The sequence below is a fragment of the Narcine bancroftii genome, chromosome 3 (genome assembly GCF_036971445.1).
Source record: "Narcine bancroftii isolate sNarBan1 chromosome 3, sNarBan1.hap1, whole genome shotgun sequence".
Classification (NCBI taxonomy): domain Eukaryota; kingdom Metazoa; phylum Chordata; class Chondrichthyes; order Torpediniformes; family Narcinidae; genus Narcine; species Narcine bancroftii.
In genome coordinates, this window is record NC_091471.1 from 336583266 (window position 1) to 336606696 (window position 23431).

Here is a 23431-nt window from a genome sequence, read left to right on the forward strand (position 1 = left end):
CTCAGACCCTCACTAAGAATCAGTGAGTCTGGAGCAGAGTGAAAGATCAAGTGTTCCCCTATTTGATTTCCAGTGCTTTCTGAAATTCCACACTGAGGGGTGGAAAGGAAGAAAACAAAAGCGTGCTGATGAAGCATTCCATTGGCATTGGTGTAATCCAGCTCATTCCACATTTCACTGACCATATTTTGTTTATCAGCTCAACCACGAAGCCTGGATCACCTTATCCATTTCTGTTCATAATTTGGTTACAATTATACATTTCAAATCTGCCTTGTACATTATGTATCACAGCTTGTAACATCCACAATTTTGTTTCCAATTAGCCCTTCCTAAACCTGTTGATGGATTATGATGATACTGAACTGTGTAGATCCCCATTATGCTGACAACAGGAATATGATCATGTAAAACTTCCATGGGCATCTTTTTCCTTTTCCTCCATTTCCTCTTGTCCTTTCCTTAAGGTTTTAATGAACAAGCATTTGCTTATAAACTATCCCAGTGTGACTGTTCCACCTCGTGATTATTGGCAAGTTACTTACCTGTTGAATGATACATCAGCTTATTTTACAACCATAGAACCAAGGTACACTGCAGCACAGAAATTGGCCCCTTTGGCCCTTCTAGTCTGTGCTGAACCTTTTTCTTGCCTGCTCCCACTGACTTGCACCCAGCCATAGCCCTCCATAATTCTCCCATCCATGCACCTGTCCAAATTGTTCTTAACTTTTAATATTGAACCCACTTTCACCACCTCAGCTGGCAGCTTGTAACACACTCTCTATGTGAAGAAGTTCCCCCTCATGTTCACTCCAAACTTTTCCCCTTTGACTCTTAACCCATGTCCTCTGGTTTGTTTCTCACCTACGATCAGTGAAAAAAGCCTATCTACATTTACTCTGTCTATTCCCCTCATAATTTTAAATACCTCTATCAAATCTCTAGGAAATAAAGTCCTAACCTGTTTAACCATTCCCTGTAATCAGTTCTTGAAGACTGAGCAATATCCTGGTAAATCTTCTCTGCACTTTTTCCATCTTATTAATATCTTTCTTGTAGTTAGGTGACCAAAAACTGCACACAATACTCCAAATTTGGCCTCACCAATGTATTAGACAACTTTGCCATAACATCCCAACTCCTACACTCAATACTTTGATTTATGCCAAAAGCTCTCTTTACAACCCTATCCACCTGTGACGCCACTTTCAGGGAATTATGTATCTGTATTCTCCAATCTCTCTGTTCTACCACTCTCCTCAAAGCCCTACCATTCACCGTGTATGTTCATTTTAGGTTTGTGCTTCCAAAATGCCACACCTCACACTTGCCTGCAATAAATTCCATCTGCCTTTCTTCATCCCATTTTTTTCCAGCTGGTCCAGATCCCTCTGCAAGCTTTGAAAACCTTCTTTGCTGTTCACAACACCTCCAATCTTAGTACTATCTGCAAACTTGCTAATCCAATTTACCACATTATCATCTAGATCATTGATATAAATGACAAACAGCAATGGTCCCAGTCTCTTTCTTCTCTCAAGGATGCAAACTGACTTTTACCACTTGTGAAAGCTGTTCCCATTCTGGAGAAGAGCTGTAGATTACATGATCAACTCAAGCAACAAGGAGAAAGCTGCCAGATCAGAGGATAAATGTTGGTAAGAATGGTATGTAGAGAAGTGTAAAAACAGGCTCAGGATCATGATGATTCAGGGATCAAAGCACAGAGGCTTTTACATCATAAGTCCAGCGGTGAGATTCCAAGATAAAGAGAATGCAGATTCAAGATTACCTACCAAGCACCACTTGTGGAAGCTGAAAGGGGTGGTGAACCATCTGGAAATAAATCAGAAATTTTCTATGTGGACAAGGACATGCAAGACCTGCTGGGTTTCTCTTGTGCTTGACCTTAGCATCTGCAAACTTTCTTGTTTACCAAGGAAAGTATTGATTTAGGCTCTTATCAAAGGCCCCAACAATCAGAAATGGTGAGTGAAGGCCTGCAACAGACAAGCAGGGTCTCCTATTGCCTATGAAATATATGGCAAGATATTCTACTTTCTGTGGATATTTGGAAGGTGCAAGTGTGGTTGAGTGCTCTCTCACCAGAACTAAGGACAAGGAGCTTGCATCTGATCTCTCAGGATTGTTCTGGTAAACCAATTCATCCCTCAGTTCTATTAACCCATTTCTAATCTATGTTCATTTCTCCACCTGACCACTATCTGTCTATCTTGGTTTTGAAATGTTCAGCTTTTGGGGCTGAGAATCAAAGTGTTGTAAAAAATAAATAAATATATTTTTTGGGAAACAAAAATGTAAAGGGACTGTAGCAAAGTTAATGAAAATATACATTTTAATTATTTTAAAAATATGATGCATAAATTCAGCAATGTAAATGTGTTAATTGTGACATGACTGAACTAATAATCCAGAGATTCGGATCAAATTTTCCAGAGGCATGAATTCAAATCTCTCCACAGAAGTTATGGAATTTAAATATAATTTATTAAATAAGATGGCATTTTTAAACAAAATATTAAAAAGTCTCAATAATGGAGACCAAAAAATTACCAAATAATGAGAAAAAGCTATCCAGTTAGAACTATTGAACCATAGAACATTACAGCCAGAAACAAGCCCCACTGATGTCCATCAGGGAAGAGAATTGCTATCCTGACCCATTGTGACCCATTTGTGACTCCAAACCTGCTGCAACGTGGTTCACGCTGAAAGGAAGATTCAAGATATTTAGTAGTGCCGCAATTGTTGTTCCACAACTGGTTAAATTAAAACCGGAGAGATTACTCAACAAAGACCTTGAATTCTAACAAAAAGTTACACTGATCGTAATCAATCTTGCAAATTTCCCACAAAAACCCAGGTATTCATATCTGTATTAGACGAGCAATCCTACAGGTGAGTAAAGCAATAGCTCAATGCCTGTGGTGCGCTGTGGTGCAGCAAGCAGACATAAAACACAGAAAAGACGGTTCTACAGGTTTTAATTCACTTAAACTGTTGCACTCCAGTAGTAGTCTCGATAGCTCCACAGGTGACTGGCCTGGGAGAGACCAGCTTAAGTCTATATACAGGCTGGTGATTGACAGCCGACCAGGTGGAGACAGCCTCCCAGGTGGTCTTGCTGCAGGTACAGAGGTCGCCTCCTGCAGTAGGCTGGTAGGTACGCAGCCCAGTGCTGTGGTTGTATCACAACATTCACCCCCTTCTTAAAATGAGTCCAGGAGGGGAGGTGTCTCAGTGACAGATAGTATTTACAAGTTCAGGTGGTATGGCATCTGTCTGTGCCTCTGTGACCATCACAGGGTTGGCTCCTGGTCAATGGTCGGGGAGGGCAGGGGAAGGAGGTTGGCTCCTGGTGAATCCTGGTGGGCCAAGGATACCTGTGGTGGAGAGGTTGGTCAGGGTTCTTGTGGTTGGGGGTGCAGGGAAGGGCCCCTACTGGTGCCAGATCCCTGGTTGAGACGATGTTCTCACGTCCATTGGTGTACCTGACATAGGCATAATTCATATTTGAATGGAGAAGGAGTACCTGCTCAACCAGGGGTTTTGACCTGTGGGTCCGCACGTGCTTGCGGAGGAGCACCGGTCCCGGAGATGTTAGCCATGTTGGGAAGGAGATGCCAGTCACTGATTTCCTAGGGAACAAGAAAAGGCACTTGTGTTGGGTCTGATTGGTAGCCGTGCACAAGCACGACTGTATGGAATGGAATGCCAGTACTCGATAGAATTAAATTAAATTCCTGATCTGTGTGACACAATTCTGCATCAACAGGACACTTGTTAACTGAAGAGGAAACCAAAATCTGGAGCTAATAGCACCTGTAATTTTGTGTATACAAATTGTTTACAGAAGTTGTGTTGTGCATATTTTAACATGGTTTGCATTCTTTGCTGTTTGAAATCCTTCCCAGCTGCATCAGGTAGTTCCATGGAGCATCCGCCTTCACAGAGTTGATAATTTTCCAGTGCTGTTTGCACATGTAATGCAGTCAACATGAACATCAGTGACAGAAAAAAATAAGATGAGTGATAATGTACAACCTTGATTTCTAAATCCCAGTAAACCAAGGATTAAGCCCTAGAGCAAGTCAGTTGGATGACATGGATTAAAGGACCCCAAAAGGACACTGGTTTGTTGAAGACTGTATGCGACTATCTGAGCTTTCAATCCTCTGCATGTTTTGTACATCATTGCTGAGTCTCATGGTGCTTATTGGACTTTCAGAATCGTGCCCAGCACAGAAGATGTCATCTCTGCCTGAGCAATGTGACTGTGTCCCAAGGCAAGCAACCCAGTCTGGGAGAATGAGCATTCTGGGTACAGCCAAGTAAACCCACCAAGAGTTAAAACACAAAATGCTGGAGAAACTCTGCAGGTCAAACCACGGCCTTTAGGTAGCAAAAGGTAAAGATACATAACTGGTGTTTTGCGCTTGAGCCCTTCATCAAGGTATGGAAGAATGTGGGCAGGCGTCCGAACAAAAGGGTAGGGGAGAGGGAGAGCAAAGGCAGAAGGTAAAAGGTAGAGAAGGGAGGCCTGCCTTTTCCCCCCACCTATCCTTTTGTTCGGATGCCTGCCCACATTCTTCCATACTTTGTTGAAGGGCTCAAGCCCGAAGCTACATAAAAGGCACGGTTTGACCTGCTGAGTTTCTCCAGCATTTTGTGTTTTTACTTCCATTACGGCATCTACAGATTTTCGTGATTTACTACACACAAAGAGTTGCACCTCTTCCCTCACGTTTTCCATCCCCCTCTATGAGAATCTTCGCCTGTAGCTGTGATGAGGAGAGTTATTTAAGGATGTGATGGGCTTCCCAGAAATCCGAGTGGCGAAGACAGAGCAGCTGTGATCGGGAACCGTGCAGGTTGTATTCCACAGAGCAATCAGGGAGAAAAATGGCCTGTAACTGCTTAAAGTTAAATTCTCACACTTTGCAATTGTCAGGAAGTCTCTTGGATGGGTATCAACCCTAAACCCAACTCTGGGTGGTTTAGTGCACCAAATAAGGATGAACTGCATCCTCAAGGCTTGAGCTAGTACACCTATCACAGCATTTATTATTATCAGCGCTTGCTGTTTACTTGGCTTTTTCTGTTTGAACTTCTTTAATGTTGGCTCATAGCTGAACTATTCTTGTTGGAATATAATTTAAACCTGTTATCTTGTGTTTTAAAATAAATATGATTCTGGTTACAATCCCCAGAGCTGGATTGCAATCCAAGACCTCATCATATCTCATCCGCACTTGGACTAAAATTGGACTGGGTCAATTCCACATAATTGTAGTTCTTGCCAGAACATGTATATGGCAGATTAGATTTACAGTGGAGTCGTGTTTGCTTGGAGATGATGTACTCCATACATACTAATTTAGTTTTTATTCTAATTCAAAAGAGACAGCGGAGCAAAACTTGGAATTATAACTTTGTGGCCTTTACAGAGACTCGGCTGCAAGAGGGACAGGACTGGCAGCTCAGTGTTTTCAGGTTTAAATGATTTGGATGGGATAGAGTAGGAGGCAAAAGATGTGGTGGGATTGCATTACTCATCAGGACATGTGTCACAACTGCACTCAGAGAGGTCACAATGAAAGGCTCATCCACTGAGGTAGTAGAGAAATGTAGACAAATTATTGAAAGATGTAAAAGCAATAGGGTTGTCAGAGTGGGAAACTTTAATTTCCCCAATATTGACTGGAATGTCCTTGGTTCCAGATGTAGATAGGGTAGAATTTTCTGAGTGAATCGAGGAGAGTTTCGTGAAACAACACGACAATCGTCCAAGCAGAGAAGAGGCCACACTAAGGATGTCGCAGTCACTAAGGATATTAAGGTCTCTCACTATGAGAGCCCTGTTTCCTTGACATCTTCCCAAAATCTGTCTACCGATTTGTTGCCCTATCTCTTGGTAGTTAATGGGAGGCCAATAGTATTTCCTTGTACTAGAAAATGAGAAACTGGCCAGGTGATTGGCATTTCAGTGGGAGAGCATTTTGGGAACAATGGTTCCCTGAAGTTTCAAGATAGTTATGAGCCTGAACTTGTGGGACAATACTCAATTTGGAGAAGACGTATTATGGCATTATTTGTCAGGAATTAGGGGGGAATTAATTGGGAGCAGCTGTTATCAGTCAAATCTAAACTGACATGTGGTTAAGGACCAGCTAATAAGAGTCCAGGACTGGCATACTGGCATGTACCACTCAAGGTAATATAATGGTGAATGATGAGAGAGGTCATGAACTTAGTCAAAAAGAAATATATTGAGAAGCGAAAACTGAAAGGGCCCTGGAGGCATATAAGGATGGCCATGAAATATCCTCAGGCTTAAAGAGAATCCTGAGGTATTTTATGTATTAAAAACAATACAGAAAGGATAGAACCACTCAAGGACAAAGGAACACATTTATCCAAGAAGTCAAAGAAAGTGGGTGAGGTTCTAAGTGAGAATTTTAGATCAGTGGATTCAGAATCATCTAGCCTATAAAAGTCAGACAATAGTGTTGGAAGAGTATTATTCTGGCTGGAGGCCTATGCTTGTGGTGCTCTGCAGGGATTGGTGTTGGGAACCCCAGTTTTATATATACTGTAAAATGGATGAAAAAGTAAGTGGGGGGAGGGGGTTGACAGGGAGAAGGATTTTGAGAATTGATAGGGTATTTTGAGATGAAGAAAGAGGAGGTGCTGTTTTTTTGAGAAGCATTAAGGATGTTCCCAGGGCCTGATGGACTGTAACCCAGCTTATTGAAAGAGCCAAGGGATAAAATTGCTGGCCTTGGTGAAGATCTTTGGTTTTTGCTAGTCCACTCCCTTTTCTCCCTCTCTTCCCCTTCCCTTTGTCTCCTTTCCTCCATTTCTTCTCCCCCCCCCTCCAATCACAGAGCTATTCCCCCTCCCACTGTTTGCTGTTATGCTCTCCCTCCCTTATTCACCTATTACTTTCTGCCTGTGGGGCTGTGCACCTCCCCTGCCCCTACCTTCCCCCACCATTTTGTTTGGACACCTGCCTACATTTTGTTCATACCTCGATGAAGGGCTCAAGCCCAATATGTTGGTTTATCTTTGCTACGTAAACTACACTGTTTGACCTGCTGAGTTTTTCCAGCATTATGTTTTTTTTACTTCAGTCACATTGTTATCTAAGAGAAAATTGGATAAATATGAAGCAAGGGAAAATGTGTATGCTAACAAAGGGGCTTGGAGGTGGAACTCTGGTACATCCATTGCAGACACAATGGGCTAAATGGGCTCCTTTTCTGAGTTAAAGATTGAATGATTCTATGAAGGAGGCCAGCACATTTGGCTGAGCAACAGTGACTATATTTCTTGAAAAAGTCCTTTCTCAATGTAAAAATGTTAATGTGTTCATAGATGCAATTTGATTGTTTTTTGCACTTTTTAAAACTGCTTAACTCATTCCAAATTACTTTTATTTGAACATAACAGAAGCCACATCTTATAATTAAGTTTCAGGTGTCGTGCTAATTCTGAAAGTGGATTGTCAGCATCTTTCCACATCCTTCCAAAGCCATAAAATCAATGAGATGGATTATCTTCAGGTGACTAAACTCAAGAGTGCATAAATAAGGATACCAAAGCAATTCCAGCTCACTCTAATCCCCAGTCCCTCCATTCGCCATCACCTCTGATAACCCAGCCCCTCCATTCCCCACATCCCCCATCTTGTTGGCTTTTATCATATTGGTATTGAAATTCAAGGTTTTGCGGCTACATCATAATACAACTATTCATCTTACATTACTATTCAAAAAAATTAAAATAATGGTGCAGGAAAAGTAAGGCAGTGTCTTTGGTTAATTAATTAATCAGGAATCTGATGGGAGTGGGGAAGAAGCCATCCTTGTGCTCATTTTTAGGCTCCTGTATCTTTTATCTAATGGTAGCAGAGGGCCTGGCCTGGGTGATGGGGGTCTTTGAGGATAGAGGCTACTTTTTAAAGACACCGCCTTGTGTAGATGTCCTCAATGGAGTGAAGTCTATAGTTTTGTAGTTTAATAAATAGGCACTTAGAATGCACAAATTAATGATAAATAGGACCAATATTGTTTAGGTATATGCCTTTTATATTCCCAGCAGTTATTTTAAGCTTCTTTGGCCCTCTTTAGCTCTGTGGAAAATCTCCTGTTCATTACCACAATAAATTCTGAAGATCAGTGTACAGTTTAATATTCTCTTTCACCTGGTATAGTTTGAAATAAATTCTCCATAGACCTTGTTTTCCTGAAAAGGTTTGACAATATTAAGGAGAAATATAAACAGACAATAAAATACTCCACAGAATTCTGTGGATATCTTGGGCTGGGATAATTGCAATGTCATTTGTACAAAGTAATTAAACATAATTACATTTTGAAGGCAATCGCATATGACAGATATTCTTGAGTTTCACTCCATTACCCAAAACAGTTAGGAGAAATATTGTAACACTTTTCCCCAAGAGATTTAATATGGCAAATAAAAGATTTTGTAAAACAGATGTGGGAAGGTTGAATGTCCTTTTCTTGGTTCAAATTTGTCAAAGATGAACAAGCAGGCACAATCAGATAAGTGGGCAGTACACCTCTTTATAGATACTAATCTTTTGGAAGAATGAGCAAGAAGAAACCTATTCTTATATGAAGAACACTAAAATGCTGGAGGAACTCAGCATGTCTCGCAGTCCATAGGAGGTAAAGATATAGAACCACCATTTCAGGCCTGAACCCTTGTTCAAGGTAGCTCATACCTTGAAGAAGGGCTCAGGCCCAAAATGTTGGTTATATACTTTTTACTTCCTATGAACACTGCAAGCCCTGGTGAGTTCCTCCAGCATTTTTGTGTTTTTACTGCAATCACTGTGTTTGCAGACTTTCGTGTTTCACCCTCTTGGATGAAGAACAATCATCATGGCAGCAAAACAGAGAGGGGTTCAGTGACTGAGGGCCCCCTCCCCACACACAGGCTGCAGGCAATTTGCAGCTGGGGGATGCACATGGGCTGCTAGAGACTGGTTCATGGGAACCTAGTATTGGAACCAGGATTCGAGAGAATGCTGAGGGCAAGAAGGGCCTTGGGTGCTGAAGGCTTTCTGATCGTGTTGGAGGTTTGGATCTGGAGTTCTGGCTGCCTATGGATTGAACAGGAGTCTTAATGGTTGCAGAGGCTGTAGAAATAATGGAGATGAATCCATAAACACCCAGTGACTCTGAAAGGATTCTCTTTTGCTTCTTTTACTCTTGTACTTTAAGGGGCACCAAGTGACATTAGTGGCGACTCTTTGTCTGCCTTGCAATAAGCAGAAGCCAATGTTGTGTACAATTACATGTTCTGTACTATTAAATGGCAATAAAGGAATATTGAATAACAAAAAAAATCACCGCTCCTTGAGTATAGAACTATCTCCTCATCTTGACCCTAAATGGCCTGACCCTTACTTTGAGGCGGCATCCCCGATTTCAAGATTCCTCCCCCAGATGGTAACATTATTCCTACCCCTTCCTTTGAGAATTTTGTATGTTTCAATAAAGTCACATCAGAGAATAGATGCCATCCCAGGAACCAGCTGAGGAAGAATAAATTTACCAAAATCAAGCAAAAGGAATTACTGGCCTCTAGAAGCTGGGAGTAGATTATCTGTGAAGGAGTAAGTGGGGGGAGGGGGGGTGGTGGGTGCAAGCAATTTCAAACTCCATCAAATATCTGGTGAGAGTTAGTTATCTCACATAGAGTTATTTTTTGCATTGAACTTGGAATGAGAGTTGATGGTTTGGGAGCCTTGGCCTCTCTTTACGGTAGTTATGGGCCAAAGGAAGCAGCAATAATTAGCTACTTTGTTACAAGATCAAACCTGCAACCACAAAGAAGTCATATCACACAGGGGTAAAGATGAACAATTACTTCATTAACAAAAATTCACCTTCAAACTTTAATTCAAAATCCCCTCATTTTATAACAATGCCCACTGGTTACTATGCAAATTTCTATAACAGTGTAAAACTAATAAATACCCAAGCCTAAATGTAATTAAAGTCTGTTATATTTCCAACCAGCCCACAGAAAAACTTAGACATAAAACACACAAGACTCACAAAAATTAGATCTCAACCAAAGCAAAGATCATAAACAAAATTCAGTTTGTTTGGTAAACTGAAGCCAAATGATCTTTGAGAGAGAGAGAGAGAGAGAGAGAGAGAGAGAGAGAGAGAGAGAGAAAGAGAGAGAGAGAGAGGGAGAGGGAGAGAGAGAGAGAGAGAGAGAGAGAGAGCACAAAATTCGAAGTTGTCTTCTTGTGTTGCTTGTAGAGAGAGGAACAATGGCTTAGTCTGGATCCTTCTGGCTGCCTTCGGAATGTTCATCCCTTTTTTGAAATGCCCAACATTCTAAACTGTTCTCCAGACTATGACTCATGGTTTGGGCCTTCTTCCACTCCACAGCACCACCCAGTGATGGTTTATCATCCAAGACCAGAAATTTTTAGATCATTTTCTGCACATGCCCAGTCCGTCTCCCACTCTCTCAGCAGTCCACCTTCACCTTAGCTCAAACTGTCACTTTTTAACATAAAATCACACGACACATAGGTCAATACACAACGCAGAACTCTGTAACAACTTTCATTTCTTTAACCGCAAAATGTTGCTAGAAAAGATTGGTTGAATATGGAATAGTAGCTATTGAAATGTGCAACATTTCAGATGCAGCTGGCAATTTGGCTTCTTTGAACCATTCATTTATGTTGGGCAATGAAGTGACCTTTGGAAAATAAAAGCAGCCAGAATGTATTCTGAGGTTACCATGGTGATTCCTAGTCATGATATCCTAACAGTTGGCACCCAGTGAAGGGACCTTTCCAAATTAACAGCTATGCAGCAAGTTTATACATTTTTTTTTCCTACTGTTTCTTCTGGACCAGAATAAAAAATAATTATAAAAATGCTGCTGACTGTCAACTAAGCGGGCCCTTGAATGATTAAATGCTTCATCTTTTAGCGAACAGGTTAACAAAAAATAAATAAAATTCAATTCAAATTTCAATGAACTGCAATTGGATTTTGGGGGGTGGAGGGGGGTTGATTAACTTGCATTGGTGTCCTGCCTAATGTCAACTTATATGGCTTGTTATCAAATTTTGATGACTACCCCTTTGCGAAGTGTTTTGGGTTGTTTTACTGGGTTGGTATAATGTTGTCCACAGATGTAGTTCTTTTAGCATCAGAAAATGATTTCTGACCACGTCAATAGATCAGTTACAGAACTCAGCATGGTAAGGAAATGGAATCATAGAATTTGTAGAAGTGCTTCAGCCTATAACAGCCATGCCAGTTGAAATTTTGCTATCAAACTAATCCCCTATTAAGTTGCAGACCAGAGCCCTCAGGTACACACAGAGCGTGATGAGGGTTTCTGCCTCCACCACCTTTTCAGGCTGTTGTTTGCAAACCTCCCCTGACCCTTTGTGGCAGGCAAAACATTTTTCCATCCCCATCATCTATAGTTCCTCTTTTATGACTTCTCTGTTGAGGGAAACAGACCCTTCCTATTTATTCCATTGAGACCCCTCATAATTTTAGTTATCTCAATGAAGATTATCCTCTCCTTTAATTGGAGCTGGTGATATACTATGCAATCCTATAGTGAGCAAGCATAATATCTATCCTTTTGAGACCATAAACTAAACCTGCGCCTCCTTAAGCTATTCATCTCTCTGGAAATCTTCTGAAGCTTCTTAGTGTGTATGAATGCAGAGAGCAGGTGCTGTTCGGATGAGTAAAACCTTAACTCATCCTGTCTTTCCTCAGCTATCTAAACAGCAACCTTTCGAATGTTTAAATTTAGACCTACAGCCTGGTTACGGGCCCTTTCAACATGCCACCCAATTGACCTTCAACCCTCGTATGTTTTGAACGGAGGGAGAGCACCCATGCAGATATGGGGAGAATGTATAAACTCCTTACAGGCAGTTCAGGATTTGAGCCCTGGTCGCTGGTGCTATAACAGCGTTGCGCTAACTACTATGGTAACCATGCTGCCCTCCATCTTTATAATTCTTCTCTGTACCCTCACCAATGAAAGGATATCTATCTGTCCTGTATGCATGTACCAGAACTTCATGCAGCACCAAAAGCTGTGGTCAGACTGGTATTGGGTAGAAAGTAGCACTGGGAATCCCCACGCAGTTACAACCATTGAATTCCTGCCAGCTGGTTTCTTGGAGGTCATGAAGCAAATTAGTACATGGCAAAAATATATATATTTTTGAGGTTCTGGTCTTCATAACTGACCACTGGGTTCTCTTTTTTCTCTATACCTTTGCGACATGCCAAACCTTCAGTATACTCTGAGATATTCTTGGGCATTGATCTGTTGACAATCCAGTGAGGCACAATTTCCATTGACAGATATGGTTCCTCCTGATTGCAGCCCTAATCTCACTGGTGCCCCTAGCAACATCTTCTGCTGACTGACTGGGTCACCCTTCCTTTCTGCAGTGGTTGAAAGATCTTAATTTTCAGATGAAATCTGGGCAGCAATACACAATTGGAATGGTTATCTGTGTCAGCTGTTTGATCTAATCGCATAATTTCTGGCAAGGCTGCTCATCGTCCCTCAAATTGCTCAGATTACTCTCCCTCCCTTCCCTTCCCCTGGTCTTCTTTCCCTTAGCTCTCCACCCCCTTCCCTTTCTATTCGCCGAGCCATCCCTCCTGCCCTGGCTTGCTGCTGCACTCCCGCTCCCTCCTCCACCTATTACCTCCTGCCTTTAGGACCATGCTCCTCCCCCATCCCTCCACCCAACCTGCCTTTCTGTTTGGACACCTGCCAACATTTTTCCATACCTTGATGAAAGGTTCAAACCCGAAATGTTAGTAATGTATCTTTATCTTTGCTATAAAAAACACACAATTTGACCAGCTGAGTTTCTCCACCATTGATTATCTAATGTTTGGTTTTAATATTGGTCATTCCACAATATTATTTTAAAAGCCAGTAATGCAATTACTTAAAATAACTTTGTTTTTCAAATATTTGAAATAATCTGTCAGGTTGGAGACAAAGGCAATTTGGGGTATTCAAAGTGTCAGTAAACATCTGGGCAGACAGAAAAGATATCACAGAGATAATGTTTCATCTTTGCTTTGTTCCCAAGAGGATCAAAACATGACAGATAAATCCTGTGGGATGATAATGCGCCAAATTATCTCCACCTCCTCAAGGTAATTCAGGAGAATCAACAGCATTAAATTAGTCTGCTCCGCAGGCTCAACAAATTCCAATTGTCGCACTCCATCACTGGCTCATCCATGCAGACAGAACGTGCCCATCCATGCCTATCCTGCAGCCATCTTCAGCCCTTAATTTATGAAAGTTTATTGTTCTATATTTCTGTAATGAGCAATATGTCGAACCCATCGGAGGGAATTATCAGTCTGTAAGTAATTAGTTGTGGTGTGACTTATCGTTTCATGATCTTCATAGAAATAGCACAACCACATGAACATTTACTTTTGATTTAAGCTTTTCTTCAGGATTATTTGGCTGGCAGTGTGATTCAGAACAAACTTAATGAGGAGTATGGTGCTTATCGAAGAATTTGTGGGATACGTACTTGTTTTATACTTTGAGACATGCTTTTTCAACTGCCAGATAATTTGGCAGGGAAGTTGGAGCACATTGCAAGAGTTTGTGGGGGTGGGGGGTTAATCAAGCCAACTTTGACAACATTAAAATAAACTTTAAATTTCAAAATGAATCTTTTGATTCATCTTGAAAACGTTTTAGAAAGATTCAGTTAAACATTTGGCCTTTACAGAACTGAGAACATGGAACATCGCAGCACAGTATATAACTTTTGACCCATAAAGTTGTGCTGACCTATGTAAGCCGATTCAACAAACTAAACCTTTCCTACCTCACACCATAACCCTCTATTTTTCTTGCATCGTGTGCCTGTCTAAGAGTCTTTTAAATTACCCTACTATACCAGCCTCCTCCATTGCCCCTGGCAATGCACTCTGGCCACCACTAATCTCCATGTAAAAAAAAACACCCTGATGTCTTCCCCAAACTTTCTTCCTCTCACCTTGTACAGATGTCCTCTGGTGTTTGCTACTCTCGCCTGGCAAATAAGTGCTGGCTTCTCCACCCTATCTATTCTTTTCATAATCTGTAGCTCTCTGTTAAATCACTTCTCATCTTTCTTCGTTCCAAAGAAAAAAGCCCTAGCTCTGTTAATCTTGCATCATAAGACATATTCTCCGATCTCGGCAACATCCTGGTAAATCCTAATATTTTTCAGAAGATCAACATTTCCTCCCTAACCTCAACATGATCCAGGACATAAGTTTGTTCTATACTGACTTCACATTGACCAAGATCCCTCTCTTGGGGAATACTGAAACAAAGTATTCATTTAGGACCTGCCCTACCTCCTCTGCCTCCAGGCACATGTTTCCTCCTTTATCCTTAAGCAGCCCCGCCTTCATTCTTATTATCCATCTGGTCTTCACATATACATAGAATGCCTTTGGGTTTTCATTAATCCTACTTGCCAAGGCCTTCTTGTGCCCTATCCAGCTTTCTTAAGTTCGTTTCTGGCCTCTGTATAAATCTTATGAGCCCTTCCTGTTTTTTTCATCCTAAGTCATATGTATGCTTCCTTCTCCCTCTTAACTGGTTGTCTCTTCCTTTTTTTAATCAACTTTTTTAGGTTCCTTTATCCTACCATCTTTTCTCAGTGTGTGCTTTTCCCCAAGAACATTTGTTCCCAATTTACACTCCCAAATTCCTGCCTAATCTCATCATAATTAGCTCATCCCCAATTAAACACTTTATAAATTTGTGTACTCCTAATCTTGTCAATAGCTATCCTGAAGTTCAGGGAGTTGTGGTCACTATTACCGAAATGCTCCCCCCTCGAGAGGTCTGTCATATGTCCAGGTTCATTACTGAGTTCTAGATCCAGTATGGTTTCTCCTCTAGTTGGTTTTTCCATATACTTGTCAGGAATCCTTTTTGGACGCACCTGATGAATTCTGTTCCATCTTTCCTTCTTGCAGTAAGGAGAGGCCAGTTGTTACGAGTCCAGAGGACCCCAAAACCAAGCAACAATAAAAATTCACCAAGTCAAATGGTTACTTAAACAAAGGTTGCTTTTAATTTTCTTAAACATAAAAACAGGATCAAACTTTAACCTATTACTATTAACTTCACCTAACTTAACTCCTTTCTAATTCTAAGTACATGTGTATGTAATGTATATATGTTCAGGAAAGTTCTTTGAATCACAGTCCAATCTCACTTCTCACTTCTCCAAGTTCACCGATATCAGGCAATTCTTATACTGTGCACAGAATTTAACATTTATGAATTTTCACCAGGCTCTGGTGCTTAAAGGTAAATGGTTACCGCTCTGGAAGGTTCTTGTCGGTTTCAGAGAGATATTTGTTGCTCGTTGGACACACACACACAAACTGATTTCCTCCGATAAGCCACTTCACTGTCTTGCCCAAGAAACTTGCCCCATCATGGGTTTTCCAAATGATAACCTCTTCTTCCAGGTCACCATAGAGTTCCTCTTGTTTCCCTTATTTCAGGAGAAACATTCTAGCCAACCATTTCCTCTTGTAAGGACTAGAAAGGTTTTCAACAGGCTGAACTCAGAACTTACAACCCATCTTCAAAATGGGGTTTTCAACAAACCTGCCAACTTGCCATGTTAGAGCCTCCAAAAGCTACTGTAGAATTGACCTCTCTCTCTCTCTCTCTCTCTCTCTCTCTCTCTCTCTCCCTCTCTCCCCAAAGAATCATGTTTTTTCTCTCTCTGTTTGCAAAACCACATGATCCCTCTTAGAACAGCAAACTGAAACCAGACAGATGGCTGGCACTGGAATCAGTTTCTGAGCCTGGTCATCTGTTGCTTTAAAGACAATAGTCCATTTATTCCACACAATCAGTCCAATACACCTGCTTGTGAAGACTCCATAGACATTCTTCAAAGTTTCCATAAAGTCACTGTTGATGCATAGCTCCTGCATTTCAAATGAGATGTCTTTTGTGAAATGATAATGTCTGTTTGTGAGGTGACCTACACTAAACCCCCACAATCTATCTCTTTTAAAGACATGTTTATATATAATGTAAAACAAAATATAACCTATAACACCAGTCAATATTTGGGAAGTTGAATTCTCCCATAACAATAACCCTGTTATTTTACATAACACCTCCAGCCTTTGCAACCACACCTCTCTTCTCTACCTACCCCCCACCACCCTGCATACTCTTTTGCTCAGACACCTGCCAACATTTTTCCATAATTTGATGAGGGCCTCAAACCCGAAACATCAGTTATATATTTTTTACCTTTGCTATTATTGTTTGACCTGCTGAGTTTCTCCAGCATTGTGTCTTTTTGCCCTGTTATTTCTGTACCTTAGTGTTCAAAGTCCCTGCCTCATTTAGTTTTTTCACTGATCCTCATGTGTCAAGTAAGTGATATTCCCTAATCGATCTGGAATGTAGTGCAGTACTGTTTACCGGTTCCTCCTTTGTCTGTGAGCAGGTAGTCCAGGGCCATCCAATCCCTCCCTGTGCAGTGTCACAGCCGTCTCATTAGTAGGTTTCTCCATCTGTCCAGGTGCTCCCTCCGATTTTCAATGTGTATGGTAGCACACATCCCAAATAGCAGTAGTTTTACCGTCCCATGGATAGCTATGGGTCAGCCTGGGAGCCACATAACCAGGATGAACCATTTAGTGCCCAGGGAGAACCCACCTTTACTGGGCCGTCGGCTGTAGACACTGTCATCCCCGGATACCCTTCCTGGTCACACTCCCACCAATCAATCAGACCAGTGCTGGTTGTATTGTCTTCATAAATATTCCTTAGCCTTGCACATCAGATGGGGACTCATCTCAGAGTCAGACTTTGTATGAGCCAAAGTGTGCCAAGGGAAAGACCAGCCATTGAACCACCCACCCCTGCCAAGGATCGCTGGTGTGGGGAAAATTTGGTTGATGATCATTACCTCCCAGTATCCCCCAAAACTTGACTCCAAAACCTGCGGAGCTGGGCAGTGTTTCCCCTCCCCCCCCCCCCGCCACCATGTCTTTTTTATTGAATGTCAGGAGGGATCTATGTCAGCAGGCAGTCTTTTGGAGCTACCATGTTAGTTGTCTCTGCTGGCATATCTGAGTGTCATTTGGCAGATACTCCTATTGCCGATCTGCACTACCATCACCGCTTGTACCTACAGGTGTGTCATCCTGTGAATGAGGGAAGTTGACTCTCTCCAGGTTAGTCAGTGTGTGCTTAGCGCCAGTGTCCACAAATGCCAGCCACCGCTGGGTGTTCCCCTTTTCCCAGTGTGCAGCCACAGGGATATGGTGCGTCGGGTTTCCTGGCTGGGAAAGGGCTGCCAAACATATCCGCCGGGAGACCTGGCCCCAATCCTTCAGTAGGGGAGTGGAGAGTTGCCACCTACTGGTCGATCCCTGCTCCCATTGCAGCTCTCCCGAGCACATGCTCCCTTTCTCGGTACTCTAGCTCTTATTGCAAGCCAATTGTCTCCCACACTGTTTTTCTGACTGCAGGGACAGAACTACCACCTTCAAGTCAGGATGTCCTACCAGCGCAGGGGAAACCCTGGCTGTCGCAGGGGAGACCCAGTTGTGGGTACGCTCTGCATCCTCACTATCCATCCACGTCCCCATCACCTGACCCTATTTCAGTGCCAACACCCCGCAGCATCATAGCTCTGACCTTGACTGGGAGCTGCTTCCTGTTGCTGAATTTTCACCAGCCTGCATGCCAGATCAGTGGCCCTTATGTTCTAGCTCTCAGGCCCAGGTTTGCGTGACCCTGACCATTTCCCCAATGCTGGAGGAACGGTGCTGCAACATCTCCACCTCACCTTTCAGATGGGTAGTCTCCTGTTTCTCCTTGCCCAGGGTGTTATGCTGGTGCCTCAGGGCAATGGCCTGTAGTCACGTCATTCATCTGGCTCTCTTAATGCCACAGAAGTGAGGATGAAAATAATATAGTGCCCCATTTCTTCCCCTCGTAGCTCTAGTTATCCAATCAGTCCACTGGCTTGACATAATCTGCCAGCAGACTGGCCAGGCTGCCAAATCCAATGCTATCATCTAACCACCCTGGATTTTGCCTCTTCTACCCATGGGGCACTTCTTATTAGTCCTGTTTGCATGGATGCATATCAGGAGACACACACACACACACACACACACACACACACACACACACACACACACACACACACACACACACACACACACACACACACAACGTGATACCAACACACATGTGGGTTAATATCATGAAAAGCATCGCAACCCTGTGTGTCCAGTCGAGGCTCCTTAAATCCTGCTCGTAGCGCCAATTACGATGGTCAGAACAAGAAATGAGGGCACAAGATGTAACAAGTCCTGGATGATTTATTACAAATAGAGGTCTTTATTTAAACAAGGAACAATTCACAACAGAGAACACACTCACGTGCACAAGCAAAGCAACTACACACAAATACCCGCTATTCCTGAAGCTCGTTACTTATCATGGTTCCCACAGCTAAACACACAGATCACCGCTAATCTTGATTCCCACGGTTAAACACGAGGATGAAACAAACAGTACCCGCTAACTTGCAGGCACAATACACCTAGTAACTAAAAAGTACAAATCTAGTTACAATCCACAATGAGTGAGACTGCACAGTCTCTCCCAGGTGCATGCCTTAAATAGTCCCCACCCTTTCCCAGCACACGCCTCACAACCTGTTCAGCATTTCCCATGGCTCACAATCTGGATCAGTCCCGTCATAGTTGGACTTCCAGTGTTGCCTGTGGCCCACAAGCTGGAGTGGAGCTCAGGGATGTCTCAAGGGAACACAGAGAAAGAGCTGCTTCACATGATGGGCTTGATACTGCAGCTGGTATGTCCAAGTGAGGCAAGGTGTTCAAAGAGAGCTAATCATAAGATTAGTCCTCACCTGTGGGTGGGCTAGCCTTGATCGAAATAGTGAAATGACTTTCTACCTGCCTGGTCAGGTGACCCTTCAGGAACAAGCACATGGAAATTCCTTTGTTTGGAGCAGTCTCTTGTCTAATCTGTTGGATAATTTTCCGGATGGTATCATCATTTCAACAACTTCCAATTCCCTGAACTCAGCCATCTTATCTTCACCATGGACATCAAATCAGTATACACCTCCATTTCCCATACCAAAGGCCTCAAAGCCCTTCGTTTTTTTTTCTCAACAGCAGATCCAACCAGTTTCCCTAGGTGACCACCTTCCTTTGGATGGCTGTAATTTTGTTCTCACTCTCAATAATATTTCCTTTGACTCATCCCCACTTCCTCCAAGTCAGAGGAGTAGATATGGGTACCCGCTATGCCTGCCTTTTTGTTGTCTATGTGGAGCAATCCATGCCGCAAACCTACACAGGCAAGGTCCCTAAACTCTTCTTCTGCTGCATCTATATTGGTGCTACATCCTTGATATGACAACTTTATCCACTTTGTTGCCAACTTCCACCCTGACCTCATATTCACTTGGTCCATTTCCAGCAACATTCTCCCTTTTCTCATTCTCTCTGTCTCTATCTCGGAAGACAAATTCTTGACAGACATTTTGTTCAAACCCACCTAATCCCACAGTCACCTCAGTTACCCTTCTTCACACCCTGACCCCTGTGAGGACCCCTAATACCTTTCTTGAAACTCCTCTGTTGCTGATACATCTGCTCCCAGGACAAGGTCTTACATGCAAGATCATCCTCCTTCTTCAAAAGTAATGACTTCACCTCTACTTGTTTCAACTTGGTGCTCACCTGAATATCCTCCATTTCCCGCACATCTACCTTGGCCCCCTCTTCCCCCAGGGACGACAAGGACAGCATTCCCTTTGTCCTCACTGACCAGCCCACCAGCCTTCTTTTCCAATATATCATCCTCCACAATTTTTGCCACCTAAAACATAATCCCATCACCAGAGACAACTTCTCCTCTCTTCCTTCTGCAACTTCCACAACTTCCTTGTCCACTCATGCTTTCCCACTAATCACCCCCTTGGTATCTACCCCCATGACCACAGGAAATGCTAAAGTTGCACCCACACCTCCTCCCTCTCCACCATTCAGGGCCCCAAATAGTCCTTCCAAGTGTCTTGTGAATTTGCAAGGCTCATCTCCTGCATCCTGTACTCCCATTGTAACCTCCTCTACATTGGTGTCAACACATTTCAATCCCCATTCCAAAGCCAGTATGTTAGTCCACGATCTTGTGCACTGTCAAACTTAGTACACCTGAAATTTGGAGGAACAATACCTCATTTCATCTGGGCACTCTCTAACCAGATGGTATTAGCATCAACTTCTCTGCACTCTGTTAACACTCCCCCCATCCTATCTCTTTCCTTTTCCAGATTCTCAGCTGTTCTCCCCTGCCCTCCTCACCACATCGACTTGTAACCTCTTGGCTATTGGCCTGTGCTGCTCCTCATGCCCCTTCTTCCCTCCTTTTTTACCCAGGAGCCTCTCTGCCTTTTGCTCATATTTTGATGAAAGACTCAGGTCTGACACATTGGTTTTATATGTCTCTGCCTCCTGCACTTTTGTACATTAATTAGACGTGGTGAAATTTGTCTCCAGCAGCAAAGTTAGATGGGTTGGAAATGAATTTCTGCAGTTCTCCCGACTCCACTTAGCCTGCCAAATGATAAGTAAGAAAATTCTATACTACATTCTCGATCTGGTTCACCTCCATACTTGCTGAAACCTAAACATACATTTTATTCAATGATCTCTTGGGGTGTAAATTGTCTTGGTGTTTTAATGGATGCATCCACTTTGCAATCTGGTATTTCATCCGAGTGGTCTTCAGCCATACTTCATCTGAGACTAAAGTTAAAAAATTAAATTGGTTCCTCATGAACAGAAAAAAGAAGTCAGCTCCTGATTGTACTTTGATGACCATCACTGATCTCCAGTGTAATGTCTGCTTGATCACGGGAACTAGAGTGGGATTCACCGACTGCTTTAACGGAAAGTCCAGGATTGTCACCCTATCGTGGTGTATGGACCTTTTGGCTACATCAAGAATCCTTACAACATCTTTGATGGCATCATTGTCGTCATTAGGTAAATTGTCATATGTTAAATATAAGCTTGTGTGGTCCTGAGATCCCAAGAGCAATGCCGTCTAGAACTATGCTCCTGGTAGGGCCACCCATGTTGGTAAGGTCGAGGGAGAGGTCCCTGACAGAGAACAATAAAACCAAGACCATGGAACAGGTGGATGAAGTTACTTCAAAATCAACAGCTGTGAAAGCGGATGAGGGCTGCAACAAATCCATCAGTTTCCATGCCATTGGAACTAGTTGGTTGATTGGTGAAGTATCGTGTGCTTCTTGGAGTGCAACGTTAAGTACACGTTAAACAAATACACACACAGGGATCTTCACACAGTGGGCCACCTTCCAAGATGGGACTCATAAGCCATTTGAGAGCCCATAGGAACGAAGACATCCTTGACTTGAGGAATAACCAAGTCCAGGAAACTAGTTAACTGCCTCTTCCCTTCAACACTGAAGTGGACAAGATTATCTCCAACAGGTGAGTAAATTAGCTGACAAAGAAGAACATCAGCATAATATTCTCTTGTTCTCTGATTTCCACCTTAAGCATTCATCTGTCTTTCATGATTAGATTCTGTGGAAATGTAGGAAGTTATTACGTTAAAATATATATCAACTGTGGTGAGGTGGCTCAGTGGATGACCTTAAAACCCAGCCAAACTGATGGGATAAAAATGCCTGTGCCATTGTGGTTTGTAAAGGTCTTAAGCGAAATGATTTTTCCAGTCAGTGCTAATTGAATTTCCAATAAACATCATTGTTCTCTAAAGGATTGTGACTTTTGGAAAGTTAAAGTAGGTCAAGAAAATCTTTGCTGTTGATCAATCCATGGCACTGAGTAATGAGGGATAGCAGTTCAAGTAAAGCTCACACTACTGACATCCCTTAATTGAGAAGCATAGAAATTATATATTAAAAATGGAGGGAGTTATTGCCCTGAAATCTGGACTCAGCACAAAGTTTCACCATTCTAACGTGTTTTTCATTTATTCCCCCAGCCAGAGGAACTGACTAATGCACTGGAAATCAGCAACATGGTCTTCACCAGCCTGTTTGCACTGGAAATGGTCCTAAAGATCCTGGTGTATGGACCTTTTGGCTACATCAAGAATCCTTACAACATCTTTGATGGCATCATTGTCGTCATTAGGTAAATTGTCATATGTTAACGTGGATTTATTTCTTGCAATCCCAAACTAAATGTCCCTGAATTTAGATTGTCATACCAAATCACTGACTTTAGAAACCTTGAAAGATACAAATATAAAGCAAATATTTCATATCTGTCCATTTGTTGTCACCCATTTAATAGTATTGAGCAATTGTAGACATTTCTCTTTCTTTTCTCTTTGGCTTGGCTTCGCGGACGAAGATTTATGGAGGGGGTAAAATGTCCACGTCAGCTGCAGGCTCGTTTGTGGCTGACAAGTCCGATGTGGGACAGGCAGACACGGTTGCAGCGGAAAATTGGTTGGTTGGGCGCTGGGTTTTTCCTCCTTTGCCTTTTGTCAGTGAGGTGGGCTCTGCGGTCTTCTTCAAAGGAGGTTGCTGCCCGCCGAAGTGTGAGGCGCCAAGATGCACGGTTTGAGGCGAGATCAGCCCACTGGCGGTGGTCAATGTGGCAGGCACCAAGAGATTTCTTTAGGCAGTCCTTGTACCTTTTCTTTGGTGCACCTCTGTCACGGTGGCCAGTGGAGAGCTCGCCATATAACACGATCTTGGGAAGGCGATGGTCCTCCGTTCTGGAGACGTGACCCACCCAGCGCAGCTGGATCTTCAGCAGCGTGGACTCGATGCACTTTATGGCACAGACAAATCATGAGTCACGGGATCAGTGGGAAATTGGCTGTATAGATAAATAATTGGCTTGTAGGAAGAAAGCAGAGAGTAGTAGTGGAAGGAAAGTATTCTGCTTCGTGGTTGGTGACTCGTGGAGTGCCACAGGAATCTATCTGTTCTGGGACCCCTGGGATGAAGAGGTGGAAGGATGGATGGGTCAGTAATTTTGCGGATATCACAAAGGTTGGAGGAGTTGCGGATGGAGCTGAAGGTGGCCAGAGGTCATCGTGAGGATATAGACAGGATGCAGAATTTGGCAGAAAAGCGGCAGATGGATTTCAATCTGGATAAGTATGAGGTGATGCATTTTGGAAGGACTAACCAGAAGGCTGAGTACAGGGTTAATGGTCAGTTGCTCAAGAATGTGGATGAACAACGGGACTTTGGGGTTCAAATCCATACATTCCTCAA

The 23431-nt window shown here is 42.7% G+C and overlaps 1 protein-coding gene across 1 annotated transcript in view; it reads left to right on the forward strand.

Moving 5' to 3' along the window:
* Positions 1-23431, forward strand: part of cacna1g (calcium channel, voltage-dependent, T type, alpha 1G subunit) — a 341612-nt gene that overhangs the window by 106625 nt on the left and 211556 nt on the right. Inside the window, exon 16 of the mRNA XM_069923288.1 lies at positions 22180-22331. Within this exon, the coding sequence (XP_069779389.1) occupies positions 22180-22331 (152 nt within the window). The remainder of the gene's footprint in view (positions 1-22179; positions 22332-23431) is intronic.